Consider the following 18,070-nt stretch of genomic DNA (forward strand, 5'->3'; position numbering starts at 1 on the left):
ACCATTTCTTTCCCTGTCAGTTGCCAGTCTCGATTGCCCCCCAGGTCAACACATTTCCCTCAGCCATCTGATATACTAACATCGTGATGTGACTAGGGTTGGGTACCGAGAACCGGTACCAATATGGAACCGGTTCCAATACAACCGGTACCTACTCGGACCGAAATGCAACGCAGATTTCGGTGCTTCATTTCGGTGCCTGAACACGGTCGCTAGGCAGATTCTGTGGGGCACATGTAAAACTGCCCCAGCTCCCAATGTAAACTTTGTCCTGTGTCGCTCACGCTCATTGGTGTTTTCATAGCAACAGTCTTATCTGATAAATGCCGAAATGAAGCACCGAAATCTGCGTTGCATTTCGGTCCGGGTAGGTACCGGTTGTATTGGAACCGGTTCTGATATGACAGTGAAGAGCAGGCAAGCACAAACAAAACTAGCCATCAACCTTTGAACAGAGAAAATACCGAAAGGTAAACGGTCAAAAGTGTGGCTGTATTTCGCACAAAAAGATTCAAACATCGCGACGTGCAGCAAATGCAACAAAATAATTGCGTGAAAAGAGGGGAGAGAAGGCAAGAGTCAACGGCAGATCAGCAACCGAAGACTGAAAAATATACGGAGATGACAGCTAAACTACCAACGGTAGTCTCTTAAAGGGGCAGTACACATTTTCTAGTGTTCAAGTAACAAGAGTAACTATAAACAAGATAGAAAAGATAGGTATAAACAAATCATAAAATGGTGAAATTTCATTAAATAAATGCAAACAAAATAATACATTTTTGACTCCAAAGGCCAATATGCTCATATTTTTGCAAAAGAATTTTGAAGCTGTTTTTTGTATTTATTTATATTTATTTAAGTATACTATAAACTGTTGTTTACAGTTAATATAATGTTCATAGTTTGAAGTTAAAAAGTTTGAAGCTGTAGTTGGAAGCCAAGTGTTTTGTAGGTATTTATATTTATAATATACTTTAAACAGTTCATATATTTGGCAATAAAAAAAGCCTTTCTTAAATGTCGTCAATCGTAATTTTTTAAATTTTTAAATTTTTAATTTTTTATAAAAGTATCGGTTCCGGCACCGTTTAGGCACCGGTATCGTTTTAAAAGTATCGGTTATGTACCGGTATCGGATAAAAACCAAACGATACCCATCCCTAGATGTGACAGGGTTTAAAATGAGCGCTTGTCCAATTGTGCAAAACAGGTTAAACAAAACGATATCTTGACAACTCAAAAACATGTTGTAAAATGTTATATTGATATTGGCATTTGTTTTCAGCTAGCATTATCTTTTATGAAATATTCAGTGCTAACTACATAGGCTAAGCTGTGCAAAAGGTTGCCTATGTCTTTCTTCACTTCCGAAAGAAGTAAACACGTATTTAGGCTACTATTTCCCCGACTGATTATAAAGATAGCATTAGCCATACAGAGTCAAGTTCATTCTTTTGTAGTAGTCAGTTTTGAGATATCATCCAAGTAAATTGTTCAAATGAATTGTGAGTTCTGATAACATTGATGGGTTTATCGGCACAAAGGTTCAGAGTTCAAAAGTCTTAGCCAGTATTTTTGTTTTGTTTTGTGTTTTACAATATCTTAGCACCTCTGAAAATATGTTTTTGAAAAGTGTATCTTTACTTTATCTTTATTCAAACAAAAAATAGATTAATGACATTGGACCACCTTAATGCAGTTAAGAAAAAGTTAAGCAGAAATGTCTACGAAGTTCCTGGGACAATTCTGGCATTCCTGAATTGTTTCTCATCAGAGATTTGTTCTTAGCTAAGAACAGGATTTAAGAACGAGGAAAAGCAGTCATAGATAGGCCAGATTGGAGTGCTTAAGGGCTGAATTTGTGAGAAATCATTGGTGATTGCGTTCACATCAATTCTACAGACATCCTCGGATTTAAATAATTATATTTTTTAGATAGGTGAAATATATAAAAATGTCAACGCTTGTCAGACTCTCACAAAAGGTATGTTGGAGTTGGAGGTGTGTAGTTCTCGGGGGAGCTCCACAGTGGGTAGTCACTAGAACTGCATGGCCCGAAATCGAGGCTCAAATCGGGGGTAAAAGCCACATAGCCACATAGCCACTTGGAAAACTGTCATTTTCCTGACCACTGCCAAAGACAAAGGCAGGGGAGGTAGTTGTCTTTGAATAAAGTAATCAGAATGACTATTCATATTGTCCATTTTCATGGCCATTGGTCGCTAATATTTTCCTATCCAATGGAATAACAAAGGGTTAACCCAGCCCTTTCAATCCAATGGAAATTTCATTTAGATTATTATGATACAATAACAACTGCTGCCCGGTGACTGACAGAATGGAAGAGAAACTACTGAGAGGAATGGGGCAACAAACATGGCAACATTTTACATTTTGAGGCGATTTGTCCTGACACGTCATTAGGGTTGGGTACCGAGAACCGGTACCAATATGGAACCGGTTCCAATACAACCGGTACCTACTCGGACCGAAATGCAACGCAGATTTCGGTGCTTCATTTCGGTGCCTGAACACGGTCGCTAGGCAGATTCTGTGGGGCACATGTAAAACTGCCCCAGCTCCCAATGTAAACTTTGTCCTGTGTCGCTCACGCTCATTGGTGTTTTCATAGCAACAGTCTTATCTGATAAATGCCGAAATGAAGCACCGAAATCTGCGTTGCATTTCGGTCCGGGTAGGTACCGGTTGTATTGGAACCGGTTCTGATATGACAGTGAAGAGCAGGCAAGCACAAACAAAACTAGCCATCAACCTTTGAACAGAGAAAATACCGAAAGGTAAACGGTCAAAAGTGTGGCTGTATTTCGCACAAAAAGATTCAAACATCGCGACGTGCAGCAAATGCAACAAAATAATTGCGTGAAAAGAGGGGAGAGAAGGCAAGAGTCAACGGCAGATCAGCAACCGAAGACTGAAAAATATACGGAGATGACAGCTAAACTACCAACGGTAGTCTCTTAAAGGGGCAGTACACATTTTCTAGTGTTCAAGTAACAAGAGTAACTATAAACAAGATAGAAAAGATAGGTATAAACAAATCATAAAATGGTGAAATTTCATTAAATAAATGCAAACAAAATAATACATTTTTGACTCCAAAGGCCAATATGCTCATATTTTTGCAAAAGAATTTTGAAGCTGTTTTTTGTATTTATTTATATTTATTTAAGTATACTATAAACTGTTGTTTACAGTTAATATAATGTTCATAGTTTGAAGTTAAAAAGTTTGAAGCTGTAGTTGGAAGCCAAGTGTTTTGTAGGTATTTATATTTATAATATACTTTAAACAGTTCATATATTTGGCAATAAAAAAAGCCTTTCTTAAATGTCGTCAATCGTAATTTTTTAAATTTTTAAATTTTTAATTTTTTATAAAAGTATCGGTTCCGGCACCGTTTAGGCACCGGTATCGTTTTAAAAGTATCGGTTATGTACCGGTATCGGATAAAAACCAAACGATACCCATCCCTAGATGTGACAGGGTTTAAAATGAGCGCTTGTCCAATTGTGCAAAACAGGTTAAACAAAACGATATCTTGACAACTCAAAAACATGTTGTAAAATGTTATATTGATATTGGCATTTGTTTTCAGCTAGCATTATCTTTTATGAAATATTCAGTGCTAACTACATAGGCTAAGCTGTGCAAAAGGTTGCCTATGTCTTTCTTCACTTCCGAAAGAAGTAAACACGTATTTAGGCTACTATTTCCCCGACTGATTATAAAGATAGCATTAGCCATACAGAGTCAAGTTCATTCTTTTGTAGTAGTCAGTTTTGAGATATCATCCAAGTAAATTGTTCAAATGAATTGTGAGTTCTGATAACATTGATGGGTTTATCGGCACAAAGGTTCAGAGTTCAAAAGTCTTAGCCAGTATTTTTGTTTTGTTTTGTGTTTTACAATATCTTAGCACCTCTGAAAATATGTTTTTGAAAAGTGTATCTTTACTTTATCTTTATTCAAACAAAAAATAGATTAATGACATTGGACCACCTTAATGCAGTTAAGAAAAAGTTAAGCAGAAATGTCTACGAAGTTCCTGGGACAATTCTGGCATTCCTGAATTGTTTCTCATCAGAGATTTGTTCTTAGCTAAGAACAGGATTTAAGAACGAGGAAAAGCAGTCATAGATAGGCCAGATTGGAGTGCTTAAGGGCTGAATTTGTGAGAAATCATTGGTGATTGCGTTCACATCAATTCTACAGACATCCTCGGATTTAAATAATTATATTTTTTAGATAGGTGAAATATATAAAAATGTCAACGCTTGTCAGACTCTCACAAAAGGTATGTTGGAGTTGGAGGTGTGTAGTTCTCGGGGGAGCTCCACAGTGGGTAGTCACTAGAACTGCATGGCCCGAAATCGAGGCTCAAATCGGGGGTAAAAGCCACATAGCCACATAGCCACTTGGAAAACTGTCATTTTCCTGACCACTGCCAAAGACAAAGGCAGGGGAGGTAGTTGTCTTTGAATAAAGTAATCAGAATGACTATTCATATTGTCCATTTTCATGGCCATTGGTCGCTAATATTTTCCTATCCAATGGAATAACAAAGGGTTAACCCAGCCCTTTCAATCCAATGGAAATTTCATTTAGATTATTATGATACAATAACAACTGCTGCCCGGTGACTGACAGAATGGAAGAGAAACTACTGAGAGGAATGGGGCAACAAACATGGCAACATTTTACATTTTGAGGCGATTTGTCCTGACACGTCATTAGGGTTGGGTACCGAGAACCGGTACCAATATGGAACCGGTTCCAATACAACCGGTACCTACTCGGACCGAAATGCAACGCAGATTTCGGTGCTTCATTTCGGTGCCTGAACACGGTCGCTAGGCAGATTCTGTGGGGCACATGTAAAACTGCCCCAGCTCCCAATGTAAACTTTGTCCTGTGTCGCTCACGCTCATTGGTGTTTTCATAGCAACAGTCTTATCTGATAAATGCCGAAATGAAGCACCGAAATCTGCGTTGCATTTCGGTCCGGGTAGGTACCGGTTGTATTGGAACCGGTTCTGATATGACAGTGAAGAGCAGGCAAGCACAAACAAAACTAGCCATCAACCTTTGAACAGAGAAAATACCGAAAGGTAAACGGTCAAAAGTGTGGCTGTATTTCGCACAAAAAGATTCAAACATCGCGACGTGCAGCAAATGCAACAAAATAATTGCGTGAAAAGAGGGGAGAGAAGGCAAGAGTCAACGGCAGATCAGCAACCGAAGACTGAAAAATATACGGAGATGACAGCTAAACTACCAACGGTAGTCTCTTAAAGGGGCAGTACACATTTTCTAGTGTTCAAGTAACAAGAGTAACTATAAACAAGATAGAAAAGATAGGTATAAACAAATCATAAAATGGTGAAATTTCATTAAATAAATGCAAACAAAATAATACATTTTTGACTCCAAAGGCCAATATGCTCATATTTTTGCAAAAGAATTTTGAAGCTGTTTTTTGTATTTATTTATATTTATTTAAGTATACTATAAACTGTTGTTTACAGTTAATATAATGTTCATAGTTTGAAGTTAAAAAGTTTGAAGCTGTAGTTGGAAGCCAAGTGTTTTGTAGGTATTTATATTTATAATATACTTTAAACAGTTCATATATTTGGCAATAAAAAAAGCCTTTCTTAAATGTCGTCAATCGTAATTTTTTAAATTTTTTAAATTTTTAATTTTTTATAAAAGTATCGGTTCCGGCACCGTTTAGGCACCGGTATCGTTTTAAAAGTATCGGTTATGTACCGGTATCGGATAAAAACCAAACGATACCCATCCCTAGATGTGACAGGGTTTAAAATGAGCGCTTGTCCAATTGTGCAAAACAGGTTAAACAAAACGATATCTTGACAACTCAAAAACATGTTGTAAAATGTTATATTGATATTGGCATTTGTTTTCAGCTAGAATTATCTTTTATGAAATATTCAGTGCTAACTACATAGGCTAAGCTGTGCAAAAGGTTGCCTATGTCTTTCTTCACTTCCGAAAGAAGTAAACACGTATTTAGGCTACTATTTCCCCGACTGATTATAAAGATAGCATTAGCCATACAGAGTCAAGTTCATTCTTTTGTAGTAGTCAGTTTTGAGATATCATCCAAGTAAATTGTTCAAATGAATTGTGAGTTCTGATAACATTGATGGGTTTATCGGCACAAAGGTTCAGAGTTCAAAAGTCTTAGCCAGTATTTTTGTTTTGTTTTGTGTTTTACAATATCTTAGCACCTCTGAAAATATGTTTTTGAAAAGTGTATCTTTACTTTATCTTTATTCAAACAAAAAATAGATTAATGACATTGGACCACCTTAATGCAGTTAAGAAAAAGTTAAGCAGAAATGTCTACGAAGTTCCTGGGACAATTCTGGCATTCCTGAATTGTTTCTCATCAGAGATTTGTTCTTAGCTAAGAACAGGATTTAAGAACGAGGAAAAGCAGTCATAGATAGGCCAGATTGGAGTGCTTAAGGGCTGAATTTGTGAGAAATCATTGGTGATTGCGTTCACATCAATTCTACAGACATCCTCGGATTTAAATAATTATATTTTTTAGATAGGTGAAATATATAAAAATGTCAACGCTTGTCAGACTCTCACAAAAGGTATGTTGGAGTTGGAGGTGTGTAGTTCTCGGGGGAGCTCCACAGTGGGTAGTCACTAGAACTGCATGGCCCGAAATCGAGGCTCAAATCGGGGGTAAAAGCCACATAGCCACATAGCCACTTGGAAAACTGTCATTTTCCTGACCACTGCCAAAGACAAAGGCAGGGGAGGTAGTTGTCTTTGAATAAAGTAATCAGAATGACTATTCATATTGTCCATTTTCATGGCCATTGGTCGCTAATATTTTCCTATCCAATGGAATAACAAAGGGTTAACCCAGCCCTTTCAATCCAATGGAAATTTCATTTAGATTATTATGATACAATAACAACTGCTGCCCGGTGACTGACAGAATGGAAGAGAAACTACTGAGAGGAATGGGGCAACAAACATGGCAACATTTTACATTTTGAGGCGATTTGTCCTGACACGTCATTAGGGTTGGGTACCGAGAACCGGTACCAATATGGAACCGGTTCCAATACAACCGGTACCTACTCGGACCGAAATGCAACGCAGATTTCGGTGCTTCATTTCGGTGCTGAACACGGTCGCTAGGCAGATTCTGTGGGGCACATGTAAAACTGCCCCAGCTCCCAATGTAAACTTTGTCCTGTGTCGCTCACGCTCATTGGTGTTTTCATAGCAACAGTCTTATCTGATAAATGCCGAAATGAAGCACCGAAATCTGCGTTGCATTTCGGTCCGGGTAGGTACCGGTTGTATTGGAACCGGTTCTGATATGACAGTGAAGAGCAGGCAAGCACAAACAAAACTAGCCATCAACCTTTGAACAGAGAAAATACCGAAAGGTAAACGGTCAAAAGTGTGGCTGTATTTCGCACAAAAAGATTCAAACATCGCGACGTGCAGCAAATGCAACAAAATAATTGCGTGAAAAGAGGGGAGAGAAGGCAAGAGTCAACGGCAGATCAGCAACCGAAGACTGAAAAATATACGGAGATGACAGCTAAACTACCAACGGTAGTCTCTTAAAGGGGCAGTACACATTTTCTAGTGTTCAAGTAACAAGAGTAACTATAAACAAGATAGAAAAGATAGGTATAAACAAATCATAAAATGGTGAAATTTCATTAAATAAATGCAAACAAAATAATACATTTTTGACTCCAAAGGCCAATATGCTCATATTTTTGCAAAAGAATTTTGAAGCTGTTTTTTGTATTTATTTATATTTATTTAAGTATACTATAAACTGTTGTTTACAGTTAATATAATGTTCATAGTTTGAAGTTAAAAAGTTTGAAGCTGTAGTTGGAAGCCAAGTGTTTTGTAGGTATTTATATTTATAATATACTTTAAACAGTTCATATATTTGGCAATAAAAAAAGCCTTTCTTAAATGTCGTCAATCGTAATTTTTTAAATTTTTAAATTTTTAATTTTTTATAAAAGTATCGGTTCCGGCACCGTTTAGGCACCGGTATCGTTTTAAAAGTATCGGTTATGTACCGGTATCGGATAAAAACCAAACGATACCCATCCCTACACGTCATAGGAAAAACAGGTGTATTTGGATGACCCATTCTCCCTCACTTTTTCATGAGCCAGAGAGTAAGCTAGCTTTGGTGATTGTTGTCAAACATTTCCCATCTAATATGTTGACCAATAGAGTCCCTTGACTCAAGGTTTCCTTTAGTGCTCCTTGTCCTCCAGGTAGCTAGTCAGTATCAAGCTCTAGCGGAGAGACTTTTGCACCCATTTCAGCACTTGTTGCTCACTTAGCAAGTGAAACAGTTTGATTATAATACTATAATACATATTTCCATGTTTATTTTTCAACATTTTCAACCACAATTGTTCATATTGCGAGCACTGTGTGTTAGCAAACAACACACAGAATTTCACTGGCACCTTCGACTGTTGCCATGCGTAGTAGCCATATTATTATTATTATGGGATGCCAGACCTTTGGTATACACAGTGTCTGTCCCTCTTAAACTTATATGACAAGGTGAGCTTGAAAATAGACAGAAGATATGCAGGGCAAAGGGGTTCCAGAGGCAAGACTGAAAATCCCCGAATGAAATACTTGGTGGTTCATGAGTCTTACCCATTAGTACTGACTGTCCTTTCTCTTGGATGAGGAAGAGCTGGCCCCATTCAGTGCATGCTATCTTCACACCAAACACGACCAGGTAGCCCAAGGACAACACCCACAAATAAGGGGACAGAAGAAAGTCTTTGAGGGTGCTCTCATCCTTTGGAGTGCCTAGAAGAGAAATACATCGTCAGAGAGAAAACAGATATTGGACAAAACCAAAATGGAGTGTGCTTAATGTTCATTTGAGGATGGGTTAACCTTGTGTAGCCGGGGGCCAGATTTACACATTGCAAACACAAGATGTATTTGTTGTTTATTATGATATAGTATATTATTCACCATACTCGCTCATTGTCCTTAGAATCTAAAGGTTTGGCAACAGAACTCAATTCTTTCTCTTTCCTGGCTCACTCATTGTTATATCGCCATCTTCAAAATAGCAAAGCTTATTTCAAAAGAAAGGAGTCATACATTTTGCTGTGTTTACAGTGGACTCTCTCCTCCATGATTTTCCTCCTGAAACTGAAACTGAAACTAACAACTATGTCAATGGAATCGTGTGAATAGTACAGACTAATGCAGGGGTGGGTGTTTAACCTCACAATATTGTGACCACGAAATTTACAATCCTCTACATTTCATTTATTTTAGATAATTTGTAATCCATATTTTTATTTGTCAGTGGATTTACTGGAAGTAAAAGGCTTTAATGTTTATGTCGATGCTATTACCAATTTGTATGATGAAGTGGCGCAAAGAATGGAATCAAGTTGCAAAACAAAACTGAGGTCAATGGACTTCAAGGGGTTAAGAATCCATTTTTTAGAGCATGGATTGTGCACCGCTTGGGATTTAAATACAATTATTTTTGCCCGAACTTCAAAAAATCATACTGCAAGTTGAGACAATTTAAAGAATCTGAAAATGTCACCTCCTTTGCCTTTTTTGGCCCCAGGCTCAATGTTTGGAAGGCCCACATCACTGGGTTCATTCTTCACGAACAGAAGACACAGAAAGGCAATGGCCATGCAGATTAGACCAGACACAAGGAGAACACCCCTCCAGGTGTAGTATTGGAGCGACACCGTGGCCACGATGGGACCCACTCCTCCAGCCAGGTTCATACTGCAGGACAGAACAGCCCACCATGTTCCAAACTGAGATGGCTCAAACCACTTCAGGGGGGAAAAAGACAGCACAGATCAGTGCATTAAAAGACACAGTCTCAGTTTCCTGATGGATACAATCCAACTAAATGATAGATATTCAAGAACATACTGTATATATGTATATATGTTTGTATATATATACTGTATATATGTACTGTATATAGACATATATAAACATTGTATATATTCAATACAATAACTTGGATATTCCATACGGTATGGTGATGTTAAGATGTTAGGAAGGGTGCTGTTGTCATTTTAGACTACTTATGAGAATGCTATGAAACATAATACTATAAATATTACACACAGCATTACAATTACAACCCTTCCTGATGAAACCCTGTTTATTATCTCACTGATTAAACAACATCTATAACAGCAGGTTGGGCTTTGGTGGATTTCAAGTTTTTATCAGGTTAGTTATTTCAGTAAATGAAAAATGTTCCAGCTATATACCAAGAATAGACCCTTATAGCCCATAGAACTAATGTTATATAAAGAAAACTATTTATGGTAAAGTGCACATGAACCTAGACGATGCAGGTTGATATGTCCAGGCCGTATCAAGCACTAGGACTTCATAGCAGTGAGTTGTCCAAAGCATCTAAAAGGTCAGTGCTATGTGAGGGCAGGGGTTGGAATGTCTGACCATGCTTGTCATAATGCCAGCAGCTGAGTGGCAGGTGCATATTCACTTTAATGGCAGAGGGTGAAGCCCAAGGAGACTGATACAAGCAAGTGTTTGTCAATGTGAATGTGAAGTCAATGTAAAATGCCCTGTAATTTCATGAAGTGTTTTTGTAAATACTGTTCCAAGGCTGTACATTTGTGCTGCTAAGTTATTTCCTCATGCCCATGCATACTATAATACAGAATACCCTCCACGCTGCATCATCCCCCTTCCAGTTGGAACAGAAAATTAATATCTGCCTTACCTTCCGGAGTACTTTACCACATGGTGGCCAACCAAATCCTTGGCCAAGGCCATTCAAAAACCACAGCACTGTAAATAAAGTGACTGTGGAAGACCATGAGAAGAGCACGTTGATCGCTCCAACTATGAAGAGTCCGATAGAGAACAGCCAGCGGGCACTGATTTGGTCAGAAAGAACTCCACTAATGAATTTGCTAATTGCATAGGCCAGCGTCTGGCTACTGGAGATTAAACCTGTAATGGTGAAAAGAAGATTATGATGATGAGGAGCTCATAATTCTGATGAACCTATACTCTGTGCCTTGATTATAGTACTATAGTACAGTATAAAAAAAACTGTTTCATTCAGAGCTATGTTTCAATAAAAACAGATATTGCATCCCCAGAACTTAAATGAAGGAAAGATGGTCTTACCAAGGTCATCTTTGTCAAGTTCAATCTCCTCCATGACTGAAGGCATCACAAAAGAGAATGTTTTTCTGTTGAAGTAGTACAAGGCATACCCGACAAAGAGTGAGGAAAAAATTGTTGTACGGTAGTACAAATAACCACCGGCCCCCATGGTGCCAACACTGGGAGAAGACTACAAAAGAAGAAACAAAAGATCCAACTAGTGCGAGGGAACCTTGATGTGAGTTGTCAGTTGTGTCAGTGTTCAGTTTTCACCCAGACCTGGATGAGGAGCCACTCCAAAAACAAAAAAAACGGTACAATCCTTCTTTGATCCACAATCTGTACAAATACAGTAGAGAGTAATATCAGGGAGGCATTTGAACATTGCTTTAAACAAACAAATGAAAAACAGACTTATAAAATGCAATGTCTTGCCATGACTTCTTTACAGAGCCCAGAGTCTGAAATACAAATATAATCTAAATCTATGAGTTACTTCTGTACACCAGTGCGTGTGCGATGGCAATGAGCAGTGCTGCATCCTAGAAGGGGAGCGGCAACCAATAGTTTCGACGCTGGGTCTATTTTTTGCTGTCTGCTGCGCATGGTAATTCATAGAAAAGATACAGAAACAAAGTGTTGTTGTCGTGTTTTAATATACTTAAGGGAGAATGTATAGCCCTATTTACAAATTATTCCTTTTGTTTTATTAATGTTTTCCAGTTTGTCACAACTTTTTGTGGAAATGGGGTTGTAGGCTATTTCTTCAATGTAGGATTATTAAGATTATCCTATTAATGGTCGTCTCACTAAGGATGTCCTCATTCAACCTCTTGAAACTCTATATTGCCATGGTTGAATCCAAGCGAAGATTTAGCAATCAGATAGCTTACGTAGCCTCCCTTGCCAAAATATAAAAATAACCTATTGGTATAATTCCAGTAGGCTTAACTATTAGCCTACCTTTAAACCACACTCGAAAAAACGATAAAATAACAAATTGATAACAACAAGCATAAGCTTTTTATGAAAAAATCACTGATGTCAGGCAAAATACATTATGCATGAAAAGAGATCAGCCTACCAATGTAGAGGGCCAATAGTTAGACAAACTTGAAAGTGTGTCTTCCCCTCGTCCTACATCCCATCCGAACTTGTATTAGTAGGCTATAGCTTGTATAGCAGTTGCGACGCCACCCCATATTCAAAAGAGTGGTGTTGGTCCCACCAAATATTTTGCTTTTAAAATGATGCATTCATTTGTCGGGAGAATTCGATTCTCATCTATCTTACTGACCAACGATGCGACGAATTCAGTTGCATGCGCATAGACCTCTCTCTTGTTATGGCAACGAGCAAGCGGCTCTGAGAGGAATCGCGGGGATAGTGACAGCCGTGCATTTACTGTCATGGACAAAATGAAGAGGACAATGCAAAAGAGGAAGTTTGCGTTTTATTTTATAGGGTAAGCAGTTGTGCTCGTAAATTTCAAACGTCCTGAAACTTGTATTCATTCTAGGTACGGACACGCATATGCGCATCTCGGATATTGAGATAATGTCCCCCATTTCCACTGGTCATTTGGACTTTATTTCTCAGAAATAAGAACACATGGATGCGTTATTTTACCCGTCCGGCACATGAGCATAGTTTCTACTCTATGTAATAGCGCTACATCAAAAGCAACAACCAGGGGCATGTTCAACCCCGACAAAACGTAGCAAAAACGTTTATTTAAACGGAAACGATGGTGCATTATGGCGACTGAGAAGGCAATTATTTCCGTTATTTTCGAAGAATCCAATCCGTTTAAATACGTAATTTATTTGTATTCAACATTTAATTCTTATCTTGCATTTGTAAAGGACTTTTGTAAAATACCCTTACCTTGACAAGCGTGTGCAGTAACCTATGATGGCCATCAAATGCTGTAAAAACGTGAAAAGCCCCATCTCGATTTGTCTGTTCTGGGCTACTGTAGAAACATGGCAGCGTGACATTGCGGACTCCCTACAATACGAGATACGAAGGGCCCATTCTAAGCTAACAAAAAAACACAATGATTCGTAGTTACAGGTAAATTATACACTACTGAAAACATAATTATAAATACTATGTTCCATTTCTACAAATAGATGCCACTAAAAACTACACACTCTACCTCTAAGGACAGTTGCCTTCTAATGGGCCTGGAATGGCCAATGCATGTTGGATGTCTATCTATTAAAAGTAATGATGCAAAATGAGTGTGCCTTTGGGATGATAAACAGCACTGTGCTCATCGTATCTTTCATATAGCAAAAGCTGGAGCCTGTATATTTTATGGCATAACTGGTGTGCTGTAAAATTGACTGGAGGACAAAGTATAATGTAAGGTGTTTACGAGCCGTAGGGCAGAATACAAATGTTTCTTATTCAGTTAGATAGACATATCAAAGCTTTAGGTTACCTCTCAGCATTGGTAACATATCCCACATTGTCCCACACTTACTACTCGTCCCACATTGGGTCTGTTTGCATGTAATTCTATGGCAAACAGACCCAATTCTATGGCACGGTTGAGTCTAGTTTGGTCTCAATGTCTGAAAAGGGGATCTGTTATCATGTAAACACCATTGCCTACTAGACAATACTTGACTATGATGTTTATACAGTTGCAATCGGAAATATATAACCCCCTCACCTCAAAAGACATTATAGTGATGGGAGTCAAGGTTAATGAAAATATATGAAAAAAAAACTAAAAATATTTATTGATACATATTTGAGTTATTTTGAAAACATAAAAATGTGCATGTGCACTTTTATTCAACCCCCAGCTTCAGTACTTTGTGGAGCATCCTTTACCCTTTATAATTTCTAACAAGCGTATTCAGTAAGTGCTGCCAAGCTTCTTACACCTCTCTGTTGGAATCTTTGCTCATTCTTTGCTCATTCCTGACAAAAGCCTCTAGCTCATTGATGTTTGATGGCTTCCATGCTGCAACTGCCTTCTTCAAATCCCACCAAAGATTTAAATCCACTAAAGAGAAGGCCACTCCAGGACCTATTTCTCAACTAAGCTTTAATAATAATAATAATAATTTATTTTATTTGTAATGCACTCTTCATTCAAAAGAATCTCAGAGTGCCAACATATTAAAAAATAACTATAATAATACAATAAAATAAAAATGAATTAACATAAGAATAATAGAAAACTTTTTAACATTTTAACATATGATTTAACACAAGGCCAGAAATGCCTTCCTGAATAAAAATGTTTTTAGTCCAGCTTTAAAGGAGTCCAGCGTCTGCGTTGCCCTTAGGTGGTCAGGGAGGCTGTTCCATAAGCGTGGCGCTGCCGAGCAAAAGGCCCGGTCGCCCATGGTGCGGAGCTTGGTTTTGGGGACGCAGAGGAGCGAGCTGTTTGAAGACCTGAGGGTGCAGGTGGAGGTTTGGGGAGTAATTAATTCTTGCAGGTAGGGAGGTGTGCCTGGGATCATTGGGCCTCATTCTCGAACGCAGTTAAGAAGAATTTAAGAGGAATTTAAGAGGAATTTAAGAGGAATTGGATTTAGGACAACATTCGGCATTCATGAAAGTTTTCTCATCTGGGATTTGCTCTGAACTTCAGAAGACTTTCCGAACTCGAAATAGCAGTCGTAACTCGGCCAGAGTTTTCTCAAATGCGATTCCTTAAAAAACCACAAGATGGCCCCGTGGGCCATCTTGTGGTTTTTTGAGGAATCGCATTTAAGAAAACTCTCCGTGTTAATGAATTTGTGAGAAATCGTTGGTGATTGCGTTCACATCAACTCTACAGATCCTCGGATTAAAGTATCATTAACAATTACGTTTCACATGTAGGTCTATAGTCATGATTCTACGAGGCACCGTGATGTCATAAAATAAATAAAAGGACTACACCGGAATGCTGCGCTCGTCTAGTGAGCGTCGTTTGGCACTGCCGTCTGTGCAAGTACGGCAATCCAGAATTTTCAAGTAGTTCCACGTTGGTGGAACGAACTGCCTAGCACTACCAGAGCAGGCGCGTCCCTCTCTACCTTTAAGAAGCTTTTGAAGACCCAACTCTTCAGAGAGCACCTCCCTTCCTAACTGGCACTTCGACTAGTGCTTAACTTGCACTTATAGCAGTTACATTCCTGCACTTCGTTTTTATTTCCTATTTCGTTTTTCTATTTCTTATGTAAAGTAGTATTTATTGTTACACTAGGTCTCTATTGCTCGTAGCTTGACTGTTCTATCCCTTGTACGTCGCTTTGGACAAAAGTGTCTGCTAAATGACTAAATGTAATGTACACGAAACCGCTTTGACATGACTCGTTTACGAGTTGCTTTCGTGTAGATTCGGGCGATTCCGACTGCACACGTCACTACGGTTGCGTGCCCTTATAAGGAGCTGGCAGGGCGTGTATGTATGCAAATTCAGGAGCACGAGAACGCGCTTTCAATTTAAGAAAACTCTTCCGGGGGAGCACAGCCCAGAAAACTTCTGCTGCGTAGGACCGCATTTTCAAGCGTGCATGAATTTGGCGGATGTCTTTTGCTTACGTTGTTTTTCCGAAGCCCGTAAGAAACATTTCAGAAGAAACTTCAGAAAATGTTCGAGAATGAGGGCCATTGTCTTGCTGGAAAGTCCAATGATCACTAAGGTTCAATTTCTCCTCTAGGCTATAAAAAAACATCAGGTTTTAAAAAACAGCAATATTATAGGCTATAAAAAACATCAGGTTTTAAAAACAGCAATATTATAGGCTATAAAAAAACATCAAGTTTTAAAAACAGCAATATTATAGGCTATAAAAAAACATCAGGTTTTCAAAACAATATTATATAGGGGACACTGTCTGGAGACTGTCTGGTCTGTGCAGGGCCATTCCTGACGAACCCTGTACCCTTCGACTTAGAACACTATGACAGAGAGTTTAGGAAGACTGAAGCCTGGTTGAAATATGAGCGGTTGCTGGAGGACCTTCCTCCTAGCAGAACCACTGCGTCATGTCAATGTCAAGTCATGTCAAGATGCAGGAAAGGGAACTGGTTTGGTGCGCTTTCTGCAATATTTTCTTCATGTAACGGCATCTTAATGTGTAGGAATGGTGATACTGTGTCCTGTGTTTATTGGCAACCTGTACATGATACCTGCATTTGAAACAATGATGACCACTCCGATAGTGAACACAGTTAACGCCCACTATGTTAGCCTACAAATGATGACCACTCCGATAGAGAACACAGTTAACGCCCACTATGTTAGCCTACAAATGATGACCACTCCGATAGAGAACACAGTTAACGCCCACTATGTTAGCCTACAAATGATGACCACTCCGATAGAGAACACAGTTAACGCCCACTATGTTAGCCTACAGATGCAAAGTATACAACTGTGTGATGAGAAATATGATGACATCGACTTGACTTATGATGATATGTAACTAAGTAACTATCAGTCCCCCCAGGATTTAGCGGGCTTAAATTGTGTTTTTAGGTGTTTGTTGCGATGAAATTGCGAGAGCAAGTGAAAGTTGCAATAAAAAGTTGCAAATGTACTTATTGTTAAAGAACAAAACAAAACCACTTAGTTGGTACCAGCCTCACATGGGAGTACCAGACTATGTAGGTACCTTACCCTGTGAGCAGGCGCCGGGTGAATGTGGGTGCAATTGTGTGTAAATTGTGATACCGTCTTTGCGAGGGCCACCAAGACACACTGGTGCTGTCCTTGCAACAGCAACAATATGTTGGTAATCTCACCCGATTGGACAGGCATCAACCATTCAACACAAAGGCAGATCAATTGAACACCTAGGGGGCGCCACACAAAGTGTAGTGTCCTCCACAGTGGTCAAAGTAATGATAATCCACAAATCAGTCTCATTAAATATATTAAATAAAATATATTATACCATCAATTTGGAGCTCTGATCTGATTAATAATTCAATTAATAACTACAACCAAAGTTACCTTATTAATAGTATGGTTGAAGGTCATTAGAATTCTGAATAGAAGAGGTTGGCAACGTCCATTCTTGTGTAACATTAAATAGACCATCGTAAATAATCAAAGTATTTATTTACACAATGATAAGAAATAACACACAATATATAATCTAGCTAAATATAACTAACTAATGAATTGAAGGAGTGTGGGGATGTGTAAGAGAGAGGGAGTGTGTGTGTGTGTGAGCTTGTGTGCTCGGGATTGCACTGTTAGGAGCGCACCAGAAAGAATGTGTGTGTGTTCCTTTGTTTGATCACCGCAGTTCCGCGTGCATGTGTGTGCACGTACGAGAACATACATGTGATGTGGAAAAGGACGAGCCTATATGCAGCGCGAAGTTCGAGTATTACCTTTGCGTGTGTTGCTATGTGAAGGCCAATGTATATGTAATCGTTGCGATGCCATGTTAGAATAGGGAAATGGTAAGTGATGCATGCAAGACCCTGTGTGTCTGATAAACAATCCTAACGATAACCCTTGGATGGTGTGGCGAAGCCAACTACCAAATAACAATGAAAATATATAAACAGTTACGTTCGGTAAACAAAACAGATGAAACACATGAACAATGGCATATGTAGACAGTATGTAGACAGTCCTATGCCAGGTTGTGAATAAGCTACGATAGCTAAATGCCCAGAATGTCGGCTGTTACCAGTCCCTTGGAAAGAGTCGTATTGGCGGATCCGACGTTGATGAGGCAGAGAAGAGATGATGCTGTCGTAGATGGATGAAGATGTCCGTAGATGAATAAAGTTGTCCTTGCTGTGATGTAGGGGTGGGCGATATGACCAAAATCTTCTATCACGGTATTTGTAATTTTATATCACGGTTACCGTATATATCACG

The 18,070-nt window shown here is 38.8% G+C and overlaps 1 protein-coding gene across 5 annotated transcripts in view; it reads right to left on the reverse strand.

Annotated features, from left to right (window-relative positions):
* The window catches only part of LOC105895365 (glucose-6-phosphate exchanger SLC37A4-like), a 42,596-nt gene extending 28,920 nt beyond the window's left edge, over nucleotides 1-13,676 (reverse strand). For 2 of the 5 annotated variants that reach the window (XR_006152525.1, XM_031571566.2), the window contains exons 1-4: nucleotides 11,236-11,702; nucleotides 10,823-11,055; nucleotides 9,647-9,890; nucleotides 8,725-8,883 (exon numbers count right to left, since the gene is read on the reverse strand). Coding sequence is in view for 4 of the 5 variants with exons in the window: in XM_031571566.2 (XP_031427426.1) it covers nucleotides 8,725-8,883; nucleotides 9,647-9,890; nucleotides 10,823-11,055; nucleotides 11,236-11,383 (784 nt within the window). In the remaining variant the exon portion in view is untranslated. The other 3 variants (XM_012821987.3, XM_031571563.2, XM_012821988.3) reach the window with 3 other exon arrangements.
* Between the last annotated feature and the right edge of the window lie 4,394 nt (nucleotides 13,677-18,070).

This window comes from Clupea harengus, chromosome 8 (assembly GCF_900700415.2).
Source record: "Clupea harengus chromosome 8, Ch_v2.0.2, whole genome shotgun sequence".
Classification (NCBI taxonomy): domain Eukaryota; kingdom Metazoa; phylum Chordata; class Actinopteri; order Clupeiformes; family Clupeidae; genus Clupea; species Clupea harengus.